A 12,578-nucleotide genomic window follows, 5' to 3' on the forward strand; every position below is an offset into this window, starting at 1 on the left:
CGAGGGGGCGGGCACCGGGCGGTGGCTGCTCCCGGCCCGCCCCGCCGGCCGCGCCCGCGCCTGCTGCCGCTCCGCGGGGTGTTGACCGACGCGCGCCGGGGCCGCCACGGCTCTGGCTCCCGGCGTCTGGAGTGAAGCGCGTCCCGCCGGTGCCGGCCTGCGAGGTCCTCCGTGGGGCTCGGCCATGCTCGTGTCGGTCCAGGCTCCCAGGCGGTCAGCGCTGCCCGCCCGCCTCCTCCCGCCCGCCCGGAAATAAGCAAAGCCATGACCGCAGCGCCTCAGGGGCCAGATCTCAGCTTTCTAAACGAGGAGGAAGCCCGCGCGATCTTTGGGGTGCTGCAGAGGGACTCGGAGCTCCGGCGGGCTGAGAAAGACAGAGTCAGGTACCAGCCTGAACACCCGCGGCCGTCGGGGTTGCGGCGGGGAGCGGCGAGCGCACGGCCCCAGCCGGAGGGGGGGACCCGCTGAGAGGAGCGGGAGAGGGGTCGCCGAGCGGGCGGGCGTGAGCCCCCGCGATGCAGGGCGCGCTGTCGCGGGGGCAGCGCGGGCAGGAGGGCCGGGTTCTCTGCCGGAGGCTGCTGGGTCCTGCAGGGGAATCCGCAGCATCGGGACGTTTGTGAAACGCGTGTTGTGACAGAGGCGGCTCTGAGTCACGGCTGCTGCTCCCCGCTGTTCCTCTCCTTCCCCGAGGAGGATGTGGAGGGGAAAGGCCACTCCTGCCTTTCCCCGTGTGGCTGGCAGAGGGTTAGGCTAAATGCTGGTACCGGGAGAGAGGCAGAGGTGGCAGGGAAGTTTTGCGGGACGTTGGGGGAACGTGGCAGCTCTGCAGCCCTCGGACAGAGCCCAGAGCCCATTCTGGCAGCATTTGGAAACCGAGCCAGGCACTCACCTGGCTGAAAAGTAGTTCCCAAGACCCTTTCAAGCGACTTAACTGAATTCCCTCGTCATTCAGGTATGCAAGTCACAGCACCTTATATGACCCATATGGAGAAATAGAACATCCTTGACCTTGTTTCTAGCTTGTATCTCCTCTGTGTGCAGTCACCGAAACTCTTTGTGTTGCTAGTGAAAGCAAAGGTCGAGGATGCAATAAAAATTATGCTGGAAAATGAGCCGTTTGTTATTACAGGATATAATTTCTTCCTGTAAATGAGACTTGAGGAACCTTGTGGGCAGTCTGCAAGTAAGAGCTAGTGTCCTCTCAGATTCAGAAGCAATGCTTTCGTGTGAGATGTAGAAGGAATGTTAATGAGTAACTTTTCTGTCAAGTGGATTTCTGTATTGTGTATTTTTTATTTCACTCAAGTGGCTTTTATGATGGGCATGGTTAAACATTAGGTGTCAACACGGACTTTCATCCAAAACTTGTCTTAGCTTTCTGCAGCATGTGAACCTGGACTGAGTTAAGTTTGACAATTTCTTGCATCCATAATTTGGCATCAGCTTTCTTTCTTTTGTTAATTTCCCATTATGACCCCCCAAAAGAGGAATATTTTGCTGGATATCAAGAATTACATGACTGGATAGCTGCAAATTTAAAACCCTGGGAGAGACTAAAGCTGGAGCAAATGCAGTGAGGCTTCTAGTGCCGTGGAGAGGCTTGTGAAACAATTGCCTGTTCTTGAACTTGAGGCTTTCACCTCCTCCCAAATTTGTATTTGTTTCTCTGTCTATGTGTTTCTCTGTCTGTGAACTTGGGACTTTCTAAATAAAAGTGGTCTCTCCTTGTGCAAAAGCAGTCAAAATAAACATGGTATAATAGGACGTTTCTGGTGATGCTTTACTGAGATGGAGTTTATATCTCAGTTGAAGAGGCATTTAGAAGTTGAGCAGAAGATAGGTGAAATGTCCATGAATCAAGGCGCCATAGTGAAATCTAGGTTAAACCCTGTTTCTGTCAAAGGTTTTGTATGTGTGTCCTTAGGCAAGTTTCTTAATATCTCTTGGGTCTAATAAAAATGCTTTCTTTCTCACTCCACTTGTCTACCTGGTCTTATTTAGACTGTAAGCTCTTCAGGCCAGGGGACTCTCATCAGGAGCAGACGGCTTCCAGGCTGTGTGCATTAGCCCTGTGCTACTATAATCTGAGTAATAACAACAGTGATCACCCTGGAGGCCCAAGTCCTGCAGTTCCTATATGACCACAGTGAGCTTCAGAGACTCTAACCCAAATTGCATTTGCTCCTCTTGATCCCATGTGCCTGCCCCTTGGCTCTATGTCACTTATTACTATTATTTTGATCATTAACTTTGTACACATTTTATTTTCAGTTCAGAAGTTTTAGAATAAAAGCACTGTGGCAGCCTACTCCTGGGATGCTTTCCAAGGGTGGTTTTGAAGCTATTTGATTCATGCCACCAATCAAATGAGGCATATAGGAGATGCTGTGGAATGGAAAGAGGAGTCTCATTAGTACTACTTTTTTTGCATGAAGTCACTGAAGTGAGTTGTCCCTCAAACTGCTCTTGAGCATGGTTTTGGAAAGAGCTAGTTGGATCTGGGCAGGGCCAGGGAGCAAGTCAGTAATAACGAGTGGGCTCACTGGTCAGGTTTGTTCAGTGACCATCTTAATTTACAATATATCATGTCCCTGTATAGACCAATCTAGGCTGGATTGACAGGGAATGAAGCATTTGCTGGCAGACCACAAGCCAGGTGCTGATGACTAAACTGATCTTATGTGTGCTGTTTGATGTCATACGAGCAAGCACATACCTGTCTGCAGATCTCTCAAAAGATCAATGAAAAATTGAAATCCATTCCCACATACAACTCTAGAATCAAAAAAACAAACCAGGAGCAGGCTTTTCTCTTTTTACAAGCTTAATTTGTTACATAAAGAAATGTTAACACCAGTTAATTTTGAAAGACAAAATCACAAATAAGATCAAAAGATGAAGCCTGACATCCTGCATGGCTTATCGTGTTCAACAAATGACAGCCATGGTTCAGGGGAGCAGATTTTCACATAAACATAAAAGTATTGCAGCACAGCATGAAATACTGACCTCCTTAAGTGAATTGTAACAGTAATTGTTTCCAGACAAATATATTTTATTCTTTTATTATGCTTAGCTACACTGGAAACCTGATAGAACCACTGCATCTCTCTTCAGTCAGCCAGCCCACACCTTCGTGAAATTCAATGCATTCTGGGGGCCTTCTCTGGGAAAAGACCAGTTGCTTTATACAACCTTTCTCCATCTCCCTTTCTCTTTCTTCCCATAGCCTTTGTGTGGAGCAGAAATGTGTGGCTGTTGGACCTTCATTTGCTCATGGTACTGACAGGGCGCGGAGCTCCTGATGCGCCCCGGGCTGCTGGTTCCCAGGACCGCGTTCGTCCTCTTGTTTTCTCCTTACCAGTACCCTCTCGTGGCTCGCCTCAGCAGTAGCTTTGGAGAGCAGCCGCAAACCAGTCGTGCCCGACTACTCCTCCCATGAAACAGATTCAGAGGGGCAGCAACAGTCAACTTTGGTATAACTCACATGAGTGTTCACTGCCATATACACTGAAAAATAATTTAGAAACTTATTAATCGCATAGTTAATCATTTAAAAAAAAAATACATGTTAGTTTTGGACTTGGATAACACCCAGCTTCAGTATTTTTTCTTGTTCATTAAACCCAGCCTCATTCATAATATCAACTTGGAGAAAACTTCATTTATCATAAGCATTAGTGTGGGATTAAAAATGGAATACAGTCTGTAGATCAATATATGTGCATTGTTCCATAATAATAGCAATGTTAAGACAGAAATCCAACTCAAGTCACAAAACGCTATTTTAGTAAGCCTGGCTAATGAAACTGATGATTTTGTAGATGCTTGTGGAAGAAGGTTCCTTCTTCCAAATATTTCAATCGCCCAGGAGGAATTGACCGGGAAGTTAGATGCCCAGGAGGAGATAGAGAGGAATCCATGTTCAGAGGGTAGTGTCATGTTCAGATGGCTCCTGAACAATTCAGTTTCCATAAGGACACAGTGAATACTTGCTGTAGGCACAGTTATTAATACCACAGGTCAACTTCCCATATGTAATGAAATGGGCCTGAAAATAATGATATAAAAACACTTCGTTGATTTCTGGTTTCAAGACTTCAGGGTGCACCCAGCTCATGTGCTCAAGCTTTGTTCTGTAGCTGCCAGGGACAGAAGTGAAAAAAGAATTGACAGCTGATATTTGCATGCAGAGCCCCAGGTCCCAAAGGCTTAACAAACCTGTAGGTGCTTCTCTTTTCTGTCCTTTCCCCAAGAAACCAATGGAGAAAGGTGACAAGGGAGTCTGGCTGCTTCCCATCTCTGCAGAACAGCACTTCAGAGCCTTGCAGGTAGCAGAGGGACTGGCAGTCCCTTAGGCAGGTTCAGCAGCAATAGGGCATGAAGAGACAGAGGTGGAGCTGCTGCCTTTTCTGTCCGAGGCAGCTCCTCCCTCTGCAGTGTGGAAAGGCGGACAGTGCCCAAGCAGGTGTCTTTCCAGTCAGCTCTGGGGCCCCGATGCCTCAGTCTGTCTGAGCACTGGGTGCAGAGATGTACCTCCACCACTGAAACAGCACGAGGGCAGAGAAAGCAGCTGAGAGGAGAGAAGCCAGGAGACATGAAGCCAGCCACTTCAAAGAGGCAGCAGGTAGGGTGTTGTGGTATGGGAACAGGCAGCTGGTGCATTTGCAGGTTGTCCAAAGGATGAACAGTTGGCAGGTACAGCAGAAGAGCTGTGGATAAATATGGAATCTAAAAGGTCAGAAGAGCTCTGAATTCTTTAATTATTAACTTTTATTTAGGAGATTTGTCTATTTTATATAATGCTCCTATTACGACTATATAAAATAGCCTTGTGTGATTTTAGTTTATTAATCCTTGAGGACATACTGTTTTCTTCACTTTCAAATGAGACACTGGAAGTAACTGAGAGACTGAGCCAGTGAACAGGGAAATGGACCTGCCTCCCTGAATAGCCCTTTACCTGCTAGATCATGTTTTGAGAAGTAACTATGCCTGTATTGTGTAAGGATTTTTTAATTTATTCAGTAGGAAGAATGTGACAAAAAACAACCAACTCTAAAACACATCTTAGGCATCAGTCACTGTCTTTGAATAGGAATTGAAAAAAAGAGGAAAGGGAAATGGAGTTTTTGGGAGAGAAGAGCACTCATTCCTTTGCTTTAATTTGTTTTGCTTATTTCCAGGTTGATTTATGCTTTTTTAGTATTATTATTATTTGTGTAGTATCTATGCTCTATGACAGACTTATGACTGTGAGAACTGATGGCAGCAAAGGAGAGGTTTGTTTTAATTCATCCTCAAATTTAAAGATGAAAAGCAAAAGAAATTAATTGGAAGGTACAGTCAGCACCACTCACTGCTCCTCTCCTCGTGACCCATTAACAGCATACGATTCTTGTGGGAAAGATGAATCCCCTCCTTACTTTCTTTTAGACAGCCTCTACAACAAATCATTTTGACGCAGTTATTTGTTACAGGAACATTACTGTTCTTACAGCCTTATGGCAGATCGTTTACTGAGTCTATTGTTGCAATTAATTCCTTGTTGTATTCTCTTGACTGACATTTACCATCATGGGTCTGGCAGTAGAAGCTGGGAATTAAACACTGCCTGAGGAATGTATTTTTTTGCCTTTTTCCATACTTATAGCCTTGGAAGGCATTTGTTGCAGAGGTGCAGACATAGTCAGTGCCCTCTTGATGCTTCAATGATTTTGCCTTGCTTACGGTTTGGGGGTCTGACATTGCAGCCTTTATTTTGGTTTATTTGCTGAAGTGGTCCTGTTGACCCTCTGGAAGCCTCCTGGAGACTAGGAATAACTTATTGGGTGTTGGGTGTAGAGATCTAGATTGGGGCCCAACTTCTTATAATGACAAAAACTTCTTAGAATCAACTCCAAAATACCCATAAGCTGCAGGAGTGAGGAGAGCAAGCAGGATACCAGGACAGCACTGCTTGTGTATATCATTGTTCCAACAGAGCTCCCTCCCTGAACAAAGCACTAATAAAGAAATTCTTTCATATGACATACTCCACCCAGGATGTTTCATGGCACAAGTGCTCTTGTTTGTGGAGGTGATATTATTTACTGCTGATACTGTGCCAGGGCATGTTTAGTGGTTTGTAAACACTTATGAAAACAGGTCCTTGAAGCCCTGAAGCACTAGTATGCTAAAGAAATGTAAATAGAAGTGAAAAAATGTCAGGGAAGATTGTGATTTTAAAAACTTTAGTCGTTTTGGTAAATGATTACTGTCATAAATGATCCCACTTTGGGACTCCACTTGTTCCAATGGGTGTACTGTAACCAAAGGCAATTGGTTAAGTTGAATATCAAGTTTTTTCCTCATCATTAGTCTTTAATAATCCTATTTTGTGGTGGGGCCTGGAGTTAAGAACTGGGGCTTCACGTGCCATTTTCTATATTGGTTTTAGCCCTGTGCATTCAAGTTAACTAAACCAAAGTCTGCGGTGTAACTCCCGTTTTAAGTCTTCAGAGCAAGGTCTGAACTGGCATTGCTGCCAGCTCGTTGGTCTTGTCTTTTCATGGCAAACCCATTTCAGTGTTACAAAAGGTCAGTCCTCTCCTCCAAAGCTTTGAGCTTCTTCATGTTTGACAGCAGAGTTCTTTTACACTGTATGTAGTGGCAGGGACCGGAGTGTGTGGTGGAGACCTGGAAGCATGTTCTAGGTTAGCTCTGCTTAGAAGAGCCTGTCTGGTTCTGCACTACCTGCATTTCTTCTTTCTTCATGTTACCGGGGCCGCAGGTGCTCCCCACGGGGCTGGCAGGGCAGGGCAGAGATGGCAGGGCAAAGGCCAGGTGCTGGGGGTGAGCCAGGGCTGGGATCAGGCCTGGTGAGGGTAACCAGGTCCTCCACAGCCCGGTGACTGTGGTGCTGGGCTGTGGTGATGATGCAGGGCCAAGGTCATGCTGTGAAGCCACGTGAGGGTCAGGCCTGGTGACAGTGACCAGGGTCAGCTGCAGGCCTGTGATGGCCGGGCAGGCCAGCGGTGCAGTGGCCAGGCTGAGGCGAGGCTGGGACATCAGCCCGGGGTTCAAGGGACCCATCTGGGGCTGTAGCTGGGGCAAGGCCCAGTAGGACAGCTTCTGTTTAAAAGCAGCTCCCAGGGGCAGAGGGATGGCCCTTGCTGAGGCCTCTGGCTGTCTTCACAACAGCTTTTTCCACCGGCTCTGCTATTCCAGTGCTGGCCCCAAGCCGCCGGGGTGGAAAGGGCACACTCAGTGCGTTTTCACCCATGCTCATTCTAACACAAAGCCTTTCTGCCAGGGTTCAAACTACTGTCTCTATTTTCAAGCGACAAAATACTGTAAAAATTAAAATCACAATGTTTATTATTGTTATTATTATCTAGCCCACTTGCTGATGTCACTGGGGCTGCCAGAAAGAAGGTACTTGTTGAGACTGATGATATTTAAGCCAAGGCTTACTATTAAGGCCATGGGTAAATATTTTCTAAGTCCAAGCTTAATGGTGAAATTAGAATTAAGCTTTGTGTATATTGATAAATTGGCCAGGCTTCAAGAATAAATAGGCCAGACACAACAGTACGTTAACTACTAAGTAGACATTAACTAACATTAACATTATCTAACATTAACTACTGAGTAGACAGTCAATATAGGGAGTTATTCTGGAATAGTGAATGCAGAACAGTCCAATTTTGTTAGGTTTTCTGTGGAATTGTGACCCAGTTAAGGACTTGCACACTTTGTAGGAAGTCTGTGCACTTCCCAGGTTTGTACTTTCCAATAGTAATGTCTCTATGCTCTCAACACTCTCTGTCTCCTCCATAATTCAAGTGCAGAAGTTAAAATAATAATTGACATTAATGGGAATTGGAAACGGCCATCAAATGGAAGAAGACAGCTTCCCATAATAAGTAAGCAAAAAATCATGGAGGTGCATGGAGAGCTGTCTGAAATGCTGAAAACATCAGCAAAGTATGTTCACTCTCACTTTAGCTCAGCTTCCTGATATATATCTATTAAAAGGTGTTTGTAATGCCAGTGGCACGTGCAGTAGAGTCACTGGGGCTCTGGAAGGTAATGGCAGTAAAGTGTAACACACACTGCCTGGCATTGCTGTAAGGAAAGGAATAGCTATCAGTCTGCAGCAAGTAGCCTTGGAAGGACCCCAGAAATGTTTTCAGTTGTTGACAGCTTCTACACAGTGTGACCCAACACCTTCAAGTCCTGAACATATTTCAGATATATGAAATCGGTTATGCTAGGAAGTCAAAAAGGTGCTGCACAGGAACATGTCTGATTCATACTCAGAGTGGCTGGATATCTCCCACGGCACTGGCATAGCCATGCTCCAGTGGTGTGTTCAGGTTATGCGTGTCTTGTAATTCTGTCAAAGACTGTAGCATGTGCTTTCCATGGTGTAGTCCAAGGCAGTGGACTTTTGCTGGGTTTGGCCCCTGCAGTACTTCAGATTCTTGGGTCCATCTAGACATGCAGCACTTGCACCTCTTGGAAAGACCTGGCTAATAGCTGAGAGCAAAGCTTGTTGGGTTGTATGTCAAGATTTCAGCAGATGTTCATTGGTTTGTATCAGATACTGGTTTGACAGCATTTGAAAAACGTTGCATGTGTCCATCTCCTTTTCTTCTGTAAAGTTTAGGGTTTGCCAGTGGTTTATGTGTACTGAATTTAATCATCCTTTAAAATCTTTTTGCTCTTTGAATCTACTTTTCAAATAAAGTGGAGTTTGGCCAAACAAAGTTTTGAGCTTTGGGCACAGAAACCCCCTTTTCTTCGGTGTTCCATAACTTTAACATAGGACTATATAGACTGAGGACTGACCTCAGTTCAGCCTTTCCTGTACTTGTGTTAAATTGAAAAATTACTTCATTTCCTGGGCCTGATGGCCCTAAAAGTTTCACAGTTTACATATTTCATGTGAGAAATGCATTAAAGAAAGTAGGGAGAAACTGGGACTTTTTCCTGAGGATTTGTGCATCTAAATGTTCACATGAAATGCATTTCTAATCCTTCTTTGCAGCTGGATTATTATGTTAACACTGTTAAATGTAACAAGCTGTATTTCAATGGCTGCATTTTATACTCCTACCAGAAACTATATTCTTTTTATCAGTCTTGCCTCAGAAACAAATAGGTGTATGTACTGGTACCACACTGTGACCAAACACATCTAAACCACAAGACAAAAGCTAAGAGTAAATGATGAAATGTGTGGTCTGTTGACATGTTATAAATATACGTAAATTACAGCTTAATTTGTGGTTGGAATAACTGAGGAACTACAATATTTCTGCTTGCCATATCTTTGGATTTCTAGGTATAGGGGCCTGAGTGCAGAGCTGCAACCAAGTAAAGCTGCAACAATGTGGCTGGGATGTCTATTTCCTCTTGCATTATAAACTTCTATGTTCTTAAATATATACATATTTTATACAAAAATTGTATACATATAAATATTACATTTAACATATTATTTTACTATAGTATTTCTATTGCCAGTGGAAGAGTTGTGATAAATTATGAGATACTATGATACTACAGCAGAGCATCTGTGTAAGTATATAAGCATTGTATTTCCAGATGAAAAACATCCACTGTGTGAACTTCTAGAGCTTACATTAATTCAAAGTAATGTAAATGAGACTTTTGTAGTGTAACAATAATACGTAAACTGTGTGCAGGTACACTCTGACCTTCTGTCTTCTGTTGACCAAAACTATTAACTCAGCTCTGTGTGAGACTCTGCACAATTATCTGAGATTGCAAATTGAGAACCCTAGGCTTCAAGCTTAGCTCTGTGCAAATAAATGTCTAAGCCAGTCTGGAGCCTCTCAGCTTTAGAACTCTGTCTAGACCCATGCACTATCACACACAAACCTGCTTGCAGGGAGACCTTGGTCTTAATCTGAAACCAATTCCCCTCATTCAGAGTTCTCAACTGGCCTGTGTCTCTTTTCTTGTTTTTCTCCTTCTATTGTTACCTAGAAAAGGTTTTGCATGTAGGAAGTCATACAAAAACATGAGAAATGGCATCTGCATTGTATGTCTTTGTAAGGCAGTTGAATTTTTAATACTGTGCTGTAAATTACTTGTGTAGATGGCTGTCTCTTTGCATGCTATCAATATTTATAGAAGGTCTCACAATCAACTAGCAGCTCTACCCTGGTAGAGTAAATATGTCTGCTGTTAACCATTAGCTTCAGGTTTATTGAGAGACCTAAGAAAACCTGATCCCCAGCCTTCCAACCCATTATGTGGCACACATGGTGTATATCTGTATTTCTGTGTGAGATTTTTGGGATGGAAATTCAGGAGCTCAAAAATTGTTCCTGTCATGCAGTGTTTTTGGATTGAGACTATATCTGTCCCTGCAAACAAATCAGAATATTTACATGGAGAATTATATCCATTGCACCTATTAGCATATATTAATGCTAATAGAAATTCCTACTAATGAAGTCATCTCATTAGAGATATTAATTACTACCATTTAGAAGCTATGTGACACTTTAAAAATGATAGGTAGCTGTCTTTTGCATTGCATCCTGGATTTGTTTTGTTATTACCATATAATATTAGTAGGTAGCTTGTGAGTATTGACAACATAATAAAGTAACACCCTTTTTTTTTACTTGTTATTTGCAGCCTGTACGAATAGTTCGTAAATCAGCTGTAAAACATTCTCAGAGTGGAGCTTCTCCCTGTTTTGCACTCACTGTAGAGGAAATAGCAGAGAGTCAGCCCAAACTGGGGAGTCACCAACAGCTGTGACATGGCTAGAGGTACTTTACCTCATTCACTCTTGTTGACCAGCTGCCCAAAGGACTGTAAGCTTTCATATTCTAAGTATGTATAAACTTAATTAAAGATACATACTTACAGCCTTTTCTATTTGCTCCAGCAGGGCTGAAATAATGTTTTCACTGTAAACCCAGGGTAGCTGCTACAGAAATAGTTTCACATTAAAAGTAATGTTTTGAGGCATTGTTACAGCTTGAGGTGGGTTATTAATCCGCTGATTAGTTTTCAATGCTCTGTTCTTTAAAAACTCAATTTTATGAAGACAGTCATTGAGCTCCTAATTTCTGAGCTTTAATGAGAACCTCTGATTCTTGAACTTGCAGAGCAGAGAGCAGTTATGTGGTCAGGATGAGAATGAGCCTCATCCGTGCCCTTACAACATTTCCTAGTTTTCTGTTTCAAGGAAAGTGTCAATCTGTGCTCTTGCCCAGGGGAACAGACAAAAGCTTCAAGGAGAAATGGAGTGTTAGACTTGGTGAAGGAAAACAGCAGCTAGAGTAAGTCAGCTTCAGTGTATTCATTTCATATAGTTTAATATGAGAAGTTAATGCTTTGGGGAAAAAACAGAGGTAACTTAGCCCCCTACAGAGGGTGGTTAAGTTAAAAATTGTGGACACAGAAGACATTGTGAGTGATAGAGTGGAAAGAGGTATTCAACGCACAGTGGGAGTCCAATGAGTATGTTTCCTGTATGCTGGCAGTCCCACTGTCTTTGTGGATTGTGTGTAATGAATACCCACATTGCCACCCATTAGGCTATCCTAAAGCAGGTGATCAGCTTTACTTTAAAAGAATGTGTCTGCTGCTGTAGTAATGTCAGATTTTGTGATTTCTTCTACTTTTTACTTAAAAAGAAGAAAGGTGGAAATGGAAGGGTGTTCCCCATGAGCAGATGAGGTGGAACTTCAGCAATGGGAGAAAAGATGTTCTGCCTTTAACTTGCATATTCGCTACCTGTATCCCTGACACACATGAAGGGACTTAATGTGTGAACCTGATGTCTATTGTCAGAAGAGTGTTCTGGGGACAAAATGACATTTACTGTTTGCAGCTATCTGCTCAAGTAGCTCTACTTGCTGCTTGAAAGGGTGGGTGTCAAAATCATGTGCAGAAGTGGTATCTTTGTGTTTGAAGTACTTCTGCCTATTAGAAGTACATCTGGGAGGGAAAACTAGAGAAAATTAATTCCCTTTTCACTTTCTCCCTGCTTCCATCTCCTGATTTTGCATGTTTCCTAAATCTGAATGTTTAGGGATAATTGTGAGCTGGCCACTTAATATGCCTGTCAAAGTGAGATTGAAAACACTTCCAATTACTCTTTCCCATCCAGGGGTGTCACCACTATGTGACTCTCCAGCAGCCTGACCTGGTGTCTGTTCAGAACAGTGAAAGTCCTTCCACTACATTTATTGGTATTTGGGTCATGGTCAGAAAGAAGCACTGAATCAACACACTCTTTGGTCTTCCTTGTTGTGGCACATCCTCTTTGCCCGTATGCAATTTTAGTTTTATTGGTTACATACTCAGACTATTACATATTCTGAAAGCAACTTAGTGGGTTAATGAGCATTATAAAATCAATGCATAATAACAAAAATGACAGCAGCAGTAATACTAATGAAAAGCGTGAAGACTTAGATAGAAAATTAGTATTTTGGTAGAAGGGAAAATTAAATTGGAGTGGTTGATTAGCAACAACCTAGCAGGTGAGATTCAAGCATTATTGCCAACACAACATGTTGCTCATCAAAATAGAGGAAACC

At 43.4% G+C, this 12,578-nt stretch overlaps 1 protein-coding gene across 1 annotated transcript in view; it reads left to right on the forward strand.

Annotated features, from left to right (window-relative positions):
• Positions 1–264: 264 nt before the first annotated feature.
• The window catches only part of EXPH5 (exophilin 5), a gene marked incomplete at both ends in the record, with an annotated part of 34,372 nt that continues 22,058 nt past the window's right edge, over positions 265–12,578 (forward strand). Inside the window, 1 exon segment of the mRNA XM_080613752.1 lies at positions 265–383. Coding sequence (XP_080469878.1) covers positions 265–383 — 119 coding nt within the window.

Source organism: Psittacula echo (assembly GCF_963264785.1).
Source record: "Psittacula echo genome assembly, chromosome: 3".
NCBI lineage: Eukaryota > Metazoa > Chordata > Aves > Psittaciformes > Psittacidae > Psittacula > Psittacula echo.